Below are 17,460 nucleotides of genomic sequence, written 5' to 3' on the forward strand. Positions count from 1 at the left end.
GTGTGAATGTTTCAACTGATCACCTTGATTAGCATTTGACTGCCTGGCAGTGCCTGGAGCAATCTTTTGTTGAGAGGTAATTAGATGTCCTTGTTTGTTTCCTCTCTGTTGTGCTGTTCTAATTTTAGAGTTTTTTAATGCTGGTAACCAGGCCAATGGATACTCCACCTCAGACATCAGAAGAGCTTCAAAAAAAGTGCTAAACACAGATTTTGGCAAGTTTGAATTGGAGACTAAGGGAAAGAATGAGAAGCAGTTCCAGGTTTCTCTCTGAGCTGGTAAGTAAATCTTGGGACTGTGCATAGAAAGTGTGGCCTTGTTGCTGAGCGGCATGCTTTTGAGTGCAGAAGTATGGAGAGTTGGCAATGGGTTTATTGTATAGCAGTGCCACTGAAAATACTGGTCACTGAACCATTAATGGGTGGTATGTTCCAAGAGAATAAAAGTTGGTCCTTGGCAGATTGGAAAACAGTGTTCTGGTCTCTTACATCAAATAGCTCAAGAAGCATTTCAGCACAGTATTTTTGGCACAGTGGTTGGTTTTTCTCTGCTGATGTCACTGTCTGACTTCCTGTCTGATTGGAAGCAGAAGGAGCACTGATTGTTCTGAAGAGCATGAATCAGGTCTTCTATGGAGCCCCCTTAACCAGACAGTTCACTGGCAGGGTGACCTTTTGTAGCTTTTCACATTTATGGCTCCATTTTTGATCATCTTTATACCTGATCAAAGGACATTTCCAGCTTTCCCATGTACTACTTTTTACTCTTTTAAAATTTAACAACCTTGTGGGTGGCATCCATGCAAATGGTAGCTGAGCAGTACGTTACTTTCTCCCACTTCAGAGGCCTGAGCTGGGAATTAATTTGGACTAAAAAACTGCAGCCCATGATGTGGGGGAGTGAGTTGAAAGAATTGAAAAAATACACTGTGAATGAAAATGCCTGGTCATGTAATCCATGTAAAAGTAAATCTCTCATGACTGTGATTTACACCACTATGCAAAAGTTTAATCCTAAGTGCCTGGGCAAACTACATATGGAGCCTATAATAGATGGTAGCAATTTGTCTAAAACACATGGTTACTACTTTTTCCATTGGGTTGTGTCTTAGAGGCATCTGCTCTCTCATTCTAAGAGAAATAAGGTTGTCTCCATCTTTACTGAACTCTTGACCAACAGTCAATATTAATGTCTCTGGACTTTCCCCTCTCTGACAGTGAAAAGAGGGAATGGCCTCAAATCAAATAGAAAAGATAAATGGGAGTTGCTTGTGCACTAGAAACAGACTAGCTCCCAACATTCAAAAATGTCTTTCTGAGCACTCAGAAGTCCATAACAGAAGAGGAAGGCTGGTTGCACAAACTTCCTTTGACACACTGGATATATGGATACTATTTCATTTATTTCTATATTGTTTACAAATTATAAAGGAACTGAAATTACATGCATATAGAAACTGTCAAAGAAATGAAGGTACGCACACATTTCTTAAGTTGTCCTTGGATTTCTGAGCTCTTTTATGTGAAACAATGCTTGAAGGATGCTTGCCATAGATGCAGGCAAAACGTCAGGAGAAATGCCTCTAGAACATGGCCATATAGCCCGAAAAAACCTACAAGAACCTAGTGATTCCAGCCATGAAAGCCTTCGACAATACAATGCTTGAAATATTCTGAGATGTAGAAAACATCTCCACTGGGGGTCTCAGCTGACAAAAGAACATATTCATGGTTCCCACAATAGCAAAATCAGATACAAAAAAAGCTGTGACTCTCTTTTTTATTCTTAATAAGCAGTAAAGGATTTAATGATATTATTTTTGCATTATTAACAGTAAGCATAAAGGAGGTGTCTGTCATTCAGCTTAACCAGTGATACATTGGTTTGATTGAAAAAGGAGTCAACATTTTAATGTGTGTGAAGCCAAAGATGACTCCCCGGTGACAAACCATTTTAGCCTTTGAGCAGCTTCAGACAGTCCTCACCATACCACTGCAGACAACAGTTACCAAAATACAAAATGTACTCTTTCCGTGCTTCTCTCCTTCTGAATGATGTGGAATTCCTCATAGCTTTTATTGGATAAATTAATTTCCTCTGTAGGAAACAACAGTGGAGTTGTAAGATTTTTATGGTAACTGGTTGCTAACACACTTAAAAGTGAAGTAGGTACTATGGGCCCAGAAATCAATGAGAAGTGTGTACCCCAAAGGAAATGTGCCAAAATGAAATACATGGTTTTGTACAAAACAGTGTGGAGCCTCTCTGTACCAAAAGAACTATTGAAAGGGAAGAGATACTGAGAGCATTTTTTTATCGTGTCAGAAGTGACTTGAGAAACTGCAAGTTGCTTCTGGTGCCAGAGAATCAGCCGTCTGCAGATACATGGCCTAGGGGATGCCCGGATGTGTTGCCATCTTGTGGGAGGCTTCTCTCTATGTCCCAGCATAAGAAGCTGGGGCTGACAGATGGGAACTCACCCCATCTCACAGATTCAAACCACGGACCTTCAGGTCAGCAGTTCAGCCAGCACAAGGGTTTAACCAATTGCGCTACTGCAGCTCATTGAGAGCATGAATGCCCTGCAGTGTATAAATAAACAACCCTGTGCCCTATGCATGTTTTGTACTACCACCCCTATCAAGTCTGGCCAACATCATCAATGGTCAGGTTCTATAAGAGGTATACACAGTCAGCTGGGGTTCAGGACCCTCTGAAAATGAAAAAAAAAGTACTTTTAACCAGAAAGAACACTCTTCTAGGAATTTCTAGGTCTTTCAGAATGACTCTGGTCAACTTCCATTTACATTGGAGGACCTAGAGATTTCTAGAGGGATGGTTTTTCTCTATAAATTCCTAGGACCTCCAGCATGACTGGAATAAGCTAACCATAGAGTCATACTGGAGTACTAGAGATTGTTAGAATATTTTAAATCAAATCTGCAAAAGTCAGATTTGATTTAAAGGTGAAGGACAATTATAATTTAAAACAACGGAGGATTGAGGCAAGGCACCAGGTGGCTTTAGCCTGTGGCTCCCATACTAGCTTACAAATGTGTCCCTTCATTTTAGGGAGCTGGCTTTGCAGAAATTGAACTTGCAGAAAGTTGTGGTAGGAATGCAGTGCTTCTGGATTATAGCTGGGATCTCAAGTTTTTTTTCAATAAAAAAATGATAGTGCTTAATTTTAAAAGGAATCCACCACCTCCTTGTGTCCTCCCATTAACTGTGGGGACCTGCACAAAATGTCTTTTACTTGACCCAGTGATCACACAATACACTTGAGAACAAGGCAAAGACATACTGACCCTATCTTCAAAGTCACAGTCATCATGTGAACTTTATCTAAAGATTTCCATTCTTCTTGAAAAATGCCAACTGGGAACCATGCCTACTTTTTGGGCATATGAGCACCCTCCCTCTTCTCACTGAGTATTTGTGTGTTTAAAACATGCCTACTTCTGCCAGGTTGTGGTGATTTAACTAAGACTGCAGTTAAGAGGATTCATGCCTGGCGAGTGTATGCTAAACCAAATCATTCAGAACAGAGAAACCAACTCACCAGGTTGAAAACAAGCTACAGAGGTTTAATACAATTTGGCCCAAAGGACTGCAAGTACAAGTAAGATGCTTCAAAATGTACTAAATTAACATACAGAGAAATACAAGACATTTTATCCAGTTCTGACAGCTATTCAAACTTCTCGCTCCCTCCCCTGATTGGCCAGAAAATAGGCTGGCTAGAATCTGTGCTGAGATTGGCTGAGAGGGAGAATGGAAACTGGGGATTGGTCAGAGTGATGGAAACTGGGGATTGGTCAGAATCAGCTGCAGAGGCACCTCTTAGAGGGCAGAGTCTGGGGAAAACACATGGTAAAGATATGTTGATGAGCTTTTGATTAGCTCAAATGTAAGGTTCTGTGCCAAATATATGGATCTTAGGAAACAAAAGTGCAAGACTCAAGGGACAAAGGTGTCGATCTGAAGTGATCAAGAGTTTTGCTGTCAATAAAAGAGTTAACAAATGCACCTATTCTAAGTTTCTATTTTCATGAAAGAGCAGCAGTCTCTCAGCTTCATTTTGGGCTTATCTGAGTGACAAAGGAAGTCACCTACCTTTGCATACACATAATTATTTTACTCTATTTATATCCCGCCTTTATCTACCCTGAAGGGGATTCAAGGTGGCTTTACAAATGGCAACTATATGATGCCTTTAGAGAACAAACACTAAAATACATTTAACTTAAAATTTAAAAATTAAAAATAGAGTTAAAATGCATATAAACATTATAATTACCATTAAAAACATGCCATCCATATAATTATCTGGCTTGGGAAATAGCCAGAGGGATTCAGCCAACCTTTTCAATTCCCAGGAGATTATCTGAACAGCATTAAAGAGGGATGGCTGTTTCTAAGTTACATTTTGATACATTTCTAAGAAGCAATTTATATATATTTCATATATAAGAAAATAGATACAGTACACAGTTTAAAGATACAAGTTACACAAAATCATAAAGTAGATGCAATTAATTAAAGGGTTAAATATGATATACCGTAGTTTATGGGGGTATAGCTGTTATTGGGTTGATTCTTAATCTTCTGAAGCCATGAACTTGTGCAACTCCAAACTGCCAGAAAAGCCTTTTTTAATTAAAAAAAAAAAGGGGGGGGGATATATATTTGTTTGTGAAGCCTTGATGAAATATATATTTTTTTTGGGCGGGGGAAGGTAACCATGGCTCAATAACAAAGTTATCTTTTGAGATGTGAAATGGCTGCTTATTTCTTACCTGATGTTATAGTGGGGGAGAAGTATTATGGTGTATTATTTGGCCCTGGCTCTCACTGTATTCCTGGATTGTCAGTATAATGCATTTAAGTCCCCAACCTCTTATAGAATAAAATTAGGTGCATGCTCACTTTAAGCACATACCTACTTCTGCTGTACTATGTGAGTGCTCATGGTGACGTACAAACTTTGCATTTGGCCTGCTCTGATTTGAACACCCTCATTCTATCTGATGAAAGAAACTCTCTTCTGAGCTGATTTGGGAGGCTCTCTTCTTTTAGTGCATCAGATGCCAATCTGGAACAAGAAATCCCTCTGCATTGGGGATATGAATATTGACTGAGCGCTGAGCAGTCCAGTTATTGATTCAAAGCATAGCCTCGGTCTCTCTCCCTTTCCCTCCCTGGAGCAGCTGCATCTTTCTGGTTCATTGCATTTAATCTGATTCCCTGAGCTGTGTGGAATACAGAGAATTAGATCCCCAAATCCGTCTCCCAGCAATGTTCACTTCAAAATCTAACTCTGTCTCTCCTTCTCCCTCAATGGACCCTGCGGATTCAGATGCCTTGGATATCAGCACCAAAGTACAGTTGTACGGTGTGCTCTGGAAGAGACCTTTTGGAAGGCCTTCGGCCAAATGGTCCAAAAGGTAAGATGGATAATTTATTTGTTAAGAGCTGTAGTTGTAAAAAAAAGGTTGAGGAGGGGCAACCAGGGGGATAACAGGGTGTGTTGGCAGGGGAGCACCTCTGAGGGCATCTCAGGCTGGTCCATGCAGGCCGGAGGGGTCGTGGCTGCAGACAGGTCCTAGAGAGCTGAGGTTGTTGTAAAGGCCCTCCAGATGTTGCTAGATTGCAACTCCATTTGCCTTAGCCAGCAGAGGGATACACTTTAGCCACATTGGTCTAGGATTTTATTTTATATTTATTTTTTGTAATGGTAATAATCAGGTGGCACATTGTGAAATCAGTAGGTTGGCAAAGTCTTGATCTAAGTACAGATAAGATATTTGCTCTGCACTGGGCCACTCACAGGCGGCAATGGGTGGGTGGGTGGGGAGGAGTTGTTCGTTTGGTTGTTTAATAGCATTTTTTAAGACCCAAAGTAGCTTGCAATATAAGTTAGGAGAAAATGGAGAGCTTTCTTTTTCTCTCTTGTATCTATATATGTATATAGAACAAAAAAAATTAAAATTAAGGGAACCAACTAAAACAGTTAAAAGGCAAACATAAAAACACAGTAATAAGACCACAGCACATCCAGGTAAAAAAAGGGTAGGGGTGTGTATGAATGTAGTTAGCTCATTTGTTTGTTTTCTTTCTTTTTGAGTTATAATTCAACCCCATATTTCCTCCAGCTTACCAAAACCACCATACATCTCTTTCCTCTTCCCCACTTCACTCTCTCAACAGTCATGTGTTTAGGTTGCAAAAGTGCGACTAGCCCAGTTAATTCCAGGAAGAATAAGAGGACTGAGAATAAGGCACAGGCAGTCCCCAAGTTACGAACAAGATAAATTCTGTAGGTTTGCTCTTGAATTGAATTTGTATGTAGGTCAGAACAGGTACATTTTTTTTGAAGTATAACTCCAGTGAAGTGTGTGTGTGTGTGTGCGCCCGCATGCACTCTTAGCATTGGTCCCAAAACGTGCACACGCGTGAACACATAAACACACTTGATTGGAGTTACACTTCAAAAAATGTACCTGTTCCGACTTACATGTTTTAGTATTGGATAGCATAGGAAAGAGTTAACACCCCTTTGCCATTTGTTTTTTTTTTGTTTGTTTGTTTGTTTTTTTGTCTGTACCACTGTTCAGAAGATGTCACCTCACTTTCTGTGCCTGTGATAATTTTATTTTGAAAAATCTGGCTTGTTGTGGAAACAAGGATTGGTGATAAAGCTTCTTTCAGGAGTGAATTTCCCTTTGGAGGGGTAGATTTCTCTCACTTCTTGTTGTCTCATCCCCGTTCTTAACTATGAATTGTTTGTATTCCGATGCTTGTAACTTAGAGACTGCTTGTGTAGGATTACAAATTCCAGCAGACCTAGCTAGTTAGCCAATGGTGATGGATAATGGGAACTGCAGATTTATAACACTGCATAATTCCTACCCCGTGGACTAAAAGTTACAGCTCCCAAGGGCCTCTCCAACACTCTGCCCACTGTATTATATTGCCTTTAGTGCCTTATAGTTCGAATAGGGTATAAGGCATAGTTAAACCACGAACTCATTGCATTCAATGGAAGGTTTGCCAAGAACTTAAGTGTTTGGTTTTTATATGCTTTGGGCTATGAGATGGGTGAAACAAATTCCAAAAATTGTGGGTTTCGTTTTGTTTGTTTTTGGTTTTGTTTGTTTTTTGTTATTTATTTATTTATTTATTTATTTATTTATTTTACGATATTTCTATCCCACCTTTCTCAGCCCAAAGGTGACTCAAGGTGGCTTACAAATTAGCAGCAATTTGATGCCATAAAAACATTTAGAATAACATTATAAAAATCCATAACCAACCATTAAAATCATTTTGTTTTGTTTTGTTTTGAGATTCCTGTCTGCATTAGATAGTTTGGGAAAGGAGTTGTGTTGCTCTCAATATCATAGGCAACATTCAATAGACAATATCCACTCTTCTCCATTCTGGAGACCTCTGGATGTACCGAACTACAAGAATCATAATCTTTAACTCCTGTCTGTGGCTGTTGGGAATTACAGCCCAGCATATCTGGAGAGAAGGTGTTCTTCCCTTACTATGAACTGATCATCACAGCATGCAGCATGAGGCCATGTTCCTACAGCACCCAGTAGACTTCGCCAACATAGGCAGTGTAAGGGAGGATGGGAGCTGCAATCCAACAATATTTATAGCACTGCAATTTGCTGTCAGAGCTCATTTTATAAAGTGTCAGAGCGAGTGGCTTCAAAAATCTGACCATTTGCTGAGTAAGTGGAACAGGAAGGAAAATCTGAAGTTCTATTCTCATGTGTGTAGAACAAACAGCTGAAGTCCTCCATATAAATACAAGCTGCTCTCCTGGTAGAAAAGGGGGACAGCTAAAGCTTTTAACTGGTGATCTACTTAGAAGCTGGAGATGAGGAATATCAATGGAAAAAAAACAATGTAAAGGCTGGAGGGGGGGGGGGGAGAGACATGCCACATGGCTGCCTTCGTTCTCCTCTAACCCTCCACACATGTCTGCCTGTGGTTTCAGAGATGCCTGTGAACTTTTCCTGGGGCTGCAGAAACAAAGCAGGGAATTTTCACTCACAAGCAGAGGAAAGCATTTCAACAACTTCAGAAGCAAGAGTTCCTTGCAAGTACTACAAACAGGGAGGTTACTGTCTTTGAAGCTATAATACTTTGTAGAACTAAATCAACCTTAAGGCTGAATGAATTGAGATGAACAGTTCAGAAGTGGGTTGTTGTAGGTTGTTCTCTCCTGACGTTTCGCCTGCATCTATGGCAAGCATCCTCAGAGGCAGTGAGATCAGAAGTGTCATTGGGATAAACTGCAATACCAATGGCAGCTGGCGGCTTCCATATCAGTGGGGCAGGAAATCCATTCTGCGTTATACTTTGAACTTTAAAGGAGCTATCCAAGGTACCAAAGCTATTTTGGGGCTAGGTTCACCATCGTGGGTTAGCTCCTTAAAAGTTCAGAGCCACCACTGATCAGTGGCTCTTATCTTTTAATCTCCCAGATGTTTGTGATTCCCAGATGCTGCAGGTCATGGACTCTGGGGGCTGAAAATAAAAAATCCTGCAGAACCTACATCTAAAGTTCACTTTCCCTTATTAAATATTGTGAAATATCGCTATTTTAATTCTACTGTTCCAACAGTAAATGGGGAATTTATATCTTGTCATTTTTTTTCTCTTTTCTACCATAAATTTAGCACAATATAGATTTTGCTCTTCTCTAAGGAGAAGAATGGAAAGCACTTTCATATTTGGAAGCAAGTAATATCTAAAATGCCATAGTCATTGTTTTGGTGAAGAGAGCCAAGGGCTGGCACTTATCCAACGTGAGAGATGGAGATCACTGCCTATTATATATTTACTGGATGAATTTTATGCTGATCTCATGTGTTGGAAAGTTATCGTATTTACTCAAGTTTAATGCCCGAAAACCCTACAACAAACCAGAAATGGATTTATTTATTTATTTATGTCCAGTATTTGTATACTGCCCTTCTCAACCCTGAAGAGGACTCAGGGTGGTTCACAGTTAGAAACATAGAGTTGGAAGAGACCTCATGGGCCATCCAGTCCAACCCCCTGCCAAGAAGCAGGAAAATTGCATTCAAAACACCCCTGACAGATGGCCATCCAACCTCTGTTCTAAAAGCTTCCAAAGAAGGAACCTCCACCACACTCTGGGGCAGAGAGTTCCACTGCTGAACAGCTCTCACAGTCAGGAAGTTCTTCCTCATATTCAGATGGAATCTCCTTTCTTGTGGTTTGAAGCCATTGCTCTGCATCCTAGTCTCCAGGGAAGCAGAAAACAAGCTTGCTCCCTCCTCCCTATGACTTCCTCTTATACATGGCTATCATGTCTCCTCTCAGCCTTTTCTTCTTCAGGCTAAACATGCCCAGCTCTTTAAGCCGCTCCTTATAGGGCTTGCTCTCCAGACCCTTGATCATTTTAGTTGCCCTCCTTGATGTAGCATATAATTATGATGTAGCATACAATTGTGGAGATTGCTTAAAGTGACCAGACACCTTTCAAAGTGTCCAAAGGGGAGAGTGAGCAGCTAGGAAGAATGAAAAACAGGTGAAAGGATATAGTATAATGACAAGACTATAGAAATGTTGATTGCATGGGATTTTTCTCTCTCTTGGTAACTGCAGAGCTGATCAGGGGCTTTTTGATTGACATGGTCTCAAAGGAGAAAGGATTACACATCACCTCCCCCCAACACCACCATTTATGATTAATTTATTTGAAATCCCAGATGTTGTTGCAAATATAATCTTCCCAAACCCAGAACCCTCCAGATGTGATGAGCTACAAATCATTAGACCCTTCCTACATGCATATTAGGCAAGTCCTTGTGGGAGAATGCATAGGTGGGACTAAGGCCACTGGGAAGGGGAATGGATAAAATAACCGGGGCCAAATGGTACAGAAGAGCTCTGTGGATGAATTGCTAAAAAGACCAATGGGCCAAAGAGCAAATAAATTTTGATATATCATTGGAAGCCAAGACGACTAGGCTGAAAATGTACTTTGGTCGTATCATAAAAAGGCATCACTCACTAGAATAGGCAGCAATACTTGGTAAGATAGAAGACAGTAGGAAAAGAGGAAGACCCCATTCCAGATGTATTGTCTCAACCAAGGGAGCCACAGCACTAGGTCTGCAAGACCTGAGCAGAGCTGTTGGTGACAGTGGAAGTTTCTTGTCCATGGGGTCACCATAAATGGAAATTGATTTACTGGCAGTTAACTTTAGCAAGTGGTATAGAAGAGACGCCAAAACATAGAAGACTTCACTCCATATCCTAAAGTCTTTATACGACTGTGATCACAAAGCTTTTTTAAAAAGCTTGCACACTTGGATTAAGCTATGTGACAAACTTTTCATTTGTTTTTGCAGGGGAAGTGGGAGGAATTGGTTTTTTTTTTTCTACAACCAATTTTCCTGATTTCAAGAGTCCCCCAATGTTTCCTTTATTCACGTACAACTTGTATTTATTCCTATATTTATTCCTGTCCCAACTTTCTCCCAATATAGACTTGCAATGGAATAAGTATAGAAGGAAGTAAAGCAATGGAAGACACCTTCTCCCCTCTCCCTTCCTTCTGGCTGGGGCTGGGGCTGGGAAGGAAGAGGGAGTCTTAGATGACTGGGGAAAGATTTAGGAATTTCTGCTTGCTTCTACAGCTCTGATCAAATTTAGGCTGTCTTATTGGCTGGTATTACATAAAGGTGTGTGTGTGGTGCTGAGTTGGAGTATTTTGGGACAGCTGGTTCAGCCATGCTGAGAAAATAGTTGTTTGCTCAAGATCTCTAGTGAACTTCTCTGCAAAGCAGGAACGTGAACCTAAGACACTTTTACCTGCTTGTCTTCTTCCCATGGTTTACCTGCTTGTTGGCTAGTCATCCAAAAGAAGGCAGATGCCTTTTGTGAGCACAGATGGCCTCAGTGGTGGGTCAAATCCTCTCCAGCTTGCATTGCTGTTCTGCCTCAAACCATAATTGAAAGCTTTAAACACAAGAAATGTCCCTGTCTTGCAGGTTGATTTCTTTTGCATTCTCAGGTTAATATTGAAAGAAATGCATTGGCAGAGATGGAAATCTTACATGCCACCCCCATTGGCATGCATAGGACTAAGGAATAGAAACTACCAAACATACGTCCCTCTATGAGCCACCCAGGAGATTAAGATTGTTTAGGGAGGCCCTGCACTCAGTCCCACCTCCTTTGCAAGTGCGACTGGTGGGGATGAGAGACAGGGCCTTCTCAGTGGTGGCCCCTCGCCTGTGGAACTCCCTACTGAAATTAGATCAGTGCCCTTCCTATTGGTCTTCAGAAATAATAATAATAATAATAATAATAATAATAATAATCTTTATTTATACCCCACCACCATCTCCCCGATGGGGACTCGGGGGGGCTTACATGAGGCCGCCCCGAGTCCCCATTTGCTGTAACAAATTACAGCAAATATAACCGAAAAGCGATATATAAATGATTTAAACAAACAAACAAACAAACAAATAAATAAAGACCACACTTCGTTAAAACCAAGGCACTTGAAAAACTTTTATCCAGCCTTTCTGAACCTGCATTCTCAACTGTTCTGGAGTACAACTTCAATCTTTTCCATTATCATATTTTTCAACAAGTCGCATAATCATATGATATTGCCAAAATACAGCAAAGTCAGTTTAGTCATCTAGTTTGAATTTGATGTGCTCATTGATCTTTTTAGCAGTCCTTGGCATCTGCAGAACTCTCTCTTCCAGCAACACATTTCAAATAAGTTGATTTTCTTCGTGTCAGCTTTCTTTGCTATCCAACATTCCCACAAGTACAGGCATGTAGCCCGGGGGGGGGGGGGGGGCTTGGGGGGCTTCAGCCCCCCCCCCCCCGAAATTCTCATGGTGGTCCGCAAGAAGGCCTTACTGATACATTATTTAAACTGTTATGTTTATTCATATCATGATCTGATCACTATGCTCAATATATGCATGGGGGTATTGGGGTAACGATACAAAAGGTTTGCTAGGGTAGACCCTCTTTCACTCAGACTCAGCCCCCAACCCCCCCGAACCAAACTCAGCACCCCCCAAAACAAAATCCTGGCTACAGGCCTGCACAAGTACATAATCATTGGACATTCATAAATCATCTATGGTTATTATTTTTGTTTTCTTAATATTCAGCTGTAATCCTGTCTTTGTAGTTTCTTTCTTAACTTTCATCAGTGGCTTGTTATTTTCTTCCAGTGATATGGTGTCATCTGCATTTTTTCATTCTCTCAATTTTATGGCTCCTTACTCTGAGTTTAACCTGGATTACTGTATAGAAAGTCCTGCACGTCCTGTGACAGATTCAGCAAAATGTGTTGTGACTTCCACCAATGTCACTAAAATGAATAAAGTTAGCTCAAGTATATATGTGTGTGTCTTTGCTGCTTTCTAGTATAAACAATATGGTCCATAATGGGTTCTACCATGTCACTAAGTCCAACAGGATGAGACCGGAAACATGTTTATATCGCTTCAGCTTCAACCGAAAACCAAGCATGGAATTCACAGTGATGAATCTCCATCCCCATGGATTATGTCCCTCTTCCACTTCATCCTGTCAGTCCTATCTCCAACTTACAAAATGTGTGTGGCAAAAATGTGTTGTTGATTTTGATAGAACATGAAGCAGATATTAGATCTAGACAGCTATAGAGGCTGCCTTGTTCCATTTTTATTAAGCAATTTCCCAATGATAAAAACTGCCCCAAACATTAATTACTAGCTATATTTTGCTTCAAGAGCTATTTTTAGGGGGAAAACATTATTTGCCACAAAGCCCAATGGTAATGTTATAATCCGCATGGAATACTTAACATGGTTCTTTTATGCTTTCAAAAACATTTTACAAATATTACCTAACTAATCTCATTGACCATGCATATTTGGAACAAAAGCCCTGATCTCTGGAAAACAGGCTTTTCAGGAGCTAATGTAACCTGGCGCTTTGGAGAACTGGTGCACTATAATGCATATTATTTCAATTTAATCAGCTGGGATGATGGGAACTACAGTTCAATACATTGTGTCAACAGCAGGATGAGAAAAAACTACTGTTAAGCAGTTGTAGCTATGTCATATGTGTGAACAATTAGTATAGAGAGGAAAATCCAGGGAAAGTTAGGGAGAACTTGGCGAATATGAAATGTTGGGTTTCAGTGGGTTGCTGTAAGTTTTTCAGGCGGTATGGCCATGTTCTAGAGACTAGAAGTATTATCTCCTGACGTTTTGGCGGAGGTTGTGAGGTCTGTTGGAAACTAGGCAAATTGGGTTTATATATCTGTGGAAAGTCCAGAGTGAGGGAAAGAAATCTTGTCTTTTGGAAGCAAGTGTGCATGTTTCAATTGGCCATTTTGATTAGCATTTGATGGCCTGACAGTTTTTAGGTGTGCCTTGTTACTGCCTGGGGGAATTCCTTGTTGAGAGGTGATTAGCTGTTCCTGATTGTTTCTTCTCTGGAGTTCCCCCATGTTTGAGTTTTGCTTTTTGTTTACTGTTATAATTTTAAAGTTTTTTTTTAATACTGGTAGCCAGATTTTGTTGATTTTCATGGTTTTTTCCCTTTCTGTTGAAATTGTCCACATGCTTGTGGATTTTAATGGCTTCTCTGTGTAGCTTGACATGGTAGTTGATAGAGTCGTCCAGCATTTCTGTGTTCTCAAATAATATGCTGTGTCCAGGTTGGTTCATTGGGTGCTCTGCTATGGATGACTTCTCTGATTGAATTAGTCTGCAGTGCCTTTCATGTTCTTTGATTCGTGTTTGGGCAATGCTGCATTTGGTGGTCCCTATGTAGACTTGTCCACAGCTGTTGGGTTTCAGTTTATCCACTATTTTAAATGTAAAAAATGTCAATTCTATGGTGATAAGATAATAGGATTTCATCCTTGGAGTTCAGCAACACCTGGAATACCACAATTTTACCTTCCCTGTTCTACACAGCCCTCTAAAACCATTTCTGTGATTTAAATCTAAGATAGAAGATGCCCCCTTTTTATGTCACAGTATGTGCTTTGTATATGCATGTATATGTAGACTTAAATCAAGAAATAGCTTCCTAAGATCTACAGAGATACTCACAGGAACAACTCAGCAAGTGAGAGTCCAAAAGTGGCAAGCAAAAAACTGGAACCTCAATCAGTGGTTGAAACCAAGTGAGAAACTCCCTCCTGAGCACACAGAAGACTGAGTGACTTGGAAGGCACTGAACAGGCTGCCCTCTGATACCATGAGACGCAGAGCTAACCTTCGGAAATGGAGTCCACGACATGCAAGTGTGGAGAAGAGCAAACCACAGACCACCTACTATAATGCAACCTGAGCCCCGCCACATGCACAGTGGAGGACGTTCCCACAGCGGCACCATAGGCACTCCAAGTGGCCAGTTACTGGTCAAAGAACATTTAGTATAATGCCAAGTTTTAAAACTTTGTTTGTGTTTTTAAATACAATATAACTGTACTCTCAAGTTGCTTCTGACACGATAAATAAATAAATGTAAACTTAGGTCATGTTACAAGGCGAACTTTTGAAGAGGCAGTCTCTTGTGATGTCATTAGTATGCACTACAGTTGAACGAAGTGTGACCTTCAAATAAAAGAGATTAGTTAATAAGTATGTGTATGTACATATAGGTAAAAGGTAGTCCCCTGACATTAAGTCCAGTCATGTCTGACTCTGGGGTGTGGTGCTCATCTCCATTTCTAAGCCGAAGAGCCAGCGTTGTCCGTAGACACCTCCAAGGTCATGTGGCCGGCATGACTGCATGGAGCGCCGTTACCTTCCCGCCGGAGCGGTACCTATTGATCTACTCACATTTGCATGTTTTCGAACTGCTAGGTTGGCAGAAGCTAGGACTGACAGCGGAAGCTCACGCCGCTCCCCGGAATCGAACCTGCAACCTTTCGATCAACAAGCTCAGCAGCTCAGTGCTTTAACCCACTGCACCACATATACATGTGTCTATATACACACACCTTTAAGACAGTGCTCTCACCTAGTTATTTCGTCATTTCCCTATAAGACCTAAAGACAAGGCACAGATCTGCAGTATATCCATTAATGTTAGATTGAGGTTAGTGATTGTCCTTTTAATTGTCCTCTCTTGTCATTTTTTTCCCTAATTCCTTTTTTAAATGTCCCAGTTTCACCTTCCTTCTCCCACTTTTCATCTTTGTCCTCAGGTTACTTCAATTAATGCTAACTAAGCTCAAAGTACAAACTATTTCATTGATTCAGGAAGGAGGAGCAGAGAAGGAGGATGAGATTTTGTCCTTCGCTGTGGGCTCAGACAAAAGCAAACCTCTGCAGCCTCTCCCAGCTTGTGTATCCTTCCACACTGATCGCTTCTTCCCTCTTGACCACACATGTCCCAGTTTTCATCTGTGGAATTTTGGAGGCCATGCAACACACATTATCCAATACTTTAAAGGTATCTGCGTACTACCGTACTTCTTCAGTCCTAAGACACCATCTGCTGTAAGCCACACATTAATTTCAGTGCCACCAATAGAAAAAGGCTTTGTGTGTGTGTGTGTGTGTGTGTGTGTGTGTGTGTGTGTGTGTATCACATAATTCTAAGGTGCACACCATTTTTAGAGATGTTTATATGGGGAAAACGTATGTCCTAAAATCAAAGGAATGTGTTATTTATACTCTTAAGTGAGAAATTCTATAGGACAAGTAATGTCATGGATTGTGGCAAACCTAGTTGCCAAATATAAACCTTTTTGAAATGGGCAGGCAGGCGTGGCACAGATAGTTTCCATCCTATTGAGTTCCATGCAGCTGAGATGTTATGAAATATGAGATGACATTTAAAATCCATAATAGTTCAGAGTGATGTGCTCTGCCTAGCTGCGGATGGGATGTTCAAACTTCATTAAGCCATCATTATCGTAGTCATGTGGGCTTATCTGGTTTAAGTGGTGGCTAGTGGGGAGAAAAATATTTAAACTGGAGCTTACTATAAGTATGAAATAATTACAAAGAAACAACACACTGGATTTAAAATAACATTATCAGGTTTTCTAACAAAACCCCTCGCATACATTTATTCATCAATATGACATACAGAAATATTCCTCTCAGCTATGCTAAACTATACCTGGTTGGACCAGTTCCTATTTTGGACTATAACTCCCAGAATCCTCCAGCCAACACTGGGAGCAGCATACAACATGATTTCTGTATCCACAGGGATGTGTGACAAGTCTCCCTATGGATACCTGAAACCATGGTAATTGTGAAACCTATATTTTTACTATGCTTGGACTGGAAGCACACCATAAACTAACAATGGAAACCTATCTATGAGGGTGGTTTGTTTTTTTTGGGGGGGGGGGGATTGGAGCATGGTTTTGAGGAGTGGCTTAAAGAGCTGGGCATGTTTAGCCTGCAGAAGAGAAGGCTGAGAGGAGACATGATAGCCATGTATAAATATCTGAGAGGAAGTCATAGGGAGGAGGGAGCAAGCTTGTTTTCCACTGCTGTGGAGAATAGGACATGGAACAATGGCTTCAAACTACAGGACAGGAGATTCCACCTGAACATTGGAAAGAATTTCCTAAATGGGTTGCTGTAGGTTTTTCGAGCTTGTATGGCCATGTTCTAGAAGCATTCTCTCCTGACATTTCGCCTTCATTTGTGGCAGGCATCCTAAGAGGTTGTGAGGTCTGTTGGAAACTAGAAATATTGGGTTTATATATCTGTGGAAGGCCCAGGATGGGAGAAAGAACTCTTATCTGTTGGAAGTAGGTGTAAATGTTTCAATTGGCCATCTTGATTAGCATTTGATGACCTGACCGTTTTTAGGTGTGGCTTGTTAATGCCTGAGGAAATCCTTTGTTGAGAGGTGATTAGCTGTCCCTGATTATTTCTTGTCTGGAGTTCCCCTATGTTTGAGTTTTGTTCTTTATTTATTGTTATAATTTTAGAGGGTTTTTTTTAATACTGGTAGCCAGATTTTGTTCATTTTCATGGTTTCTTCCTTTCTGTTGAAATTGTCCACATGCTTGTGGATTTCAATGGCTTCTCTGTGTAGCCTGACATGGTAGTTGTTAGAGTGGTCCAGCATTTCTATGTTCTCTGGTTGAAGTAGTCTGCAATGCCTTTCATGTTCCTTGATTCATGTTTGGGCATTGCGTCTGGTGGTCCCTATGTAGATCTGTCCACAGCTGCATGGTATACAGTAGACTCCTGCAGAAGTGAGAGGATCCCTCTGTGAGAGCTGTTCAGCAATGGAATTCTTTGCCCCATTGGTGGAAGCTCCTTCTTTAGAGGCTTTTAAACAGTGGTTGGATGGTGGTGGATGGTTCCTGCTTCTTGACAGTGGGTTGGACTGGGTGGTCCACGAGGTCTCTTCCAACTCTTTGAGTCTATGATCCATAAAGAAGAATCA

General features: G+C 40.8%; 1 protein-coding gene across 1 annotated transcript in view; it reads left to right on the plus strand.

Annotated features, from left to right (window-relative positions):
- The first annotated feature begins 4,896 nt into the window (after positions 1-4,896).
- Positions 4,897-17,460, plus strand: part of PLEKHD1 (pleckstrin homology and coiled-coil domain containing D1) — a 39,898-nt gene continuing 27,334 nt past the window's right edge. The window contains exon 1 of the mRNA XM_060762010.2: positions 4,897-5,447. Coding sequence (XP_060617993.2) covers positions 5,299-5,447 — 149 coding nt within the window. The 5' untranslated portion in view covers positions 4,897-5,298. The remainder of the gene's footprint in view (positions 5,448-17,460) is intronic.

The sequence above is a fragment of the Anolis sagrei genome, chromosome 1 (assembly GCF_037176765.1).
Source record: "Anolis sagrei isolate rAnoSag1 chromosome 1, rAnoSag1.mat, whole genome shotgun sequence".
NCBI lineage: Eukaryota > Metazoa > Chordata > Lepidosauria > Squamata > Dactyloidae > Anolis > Anolis sagrei.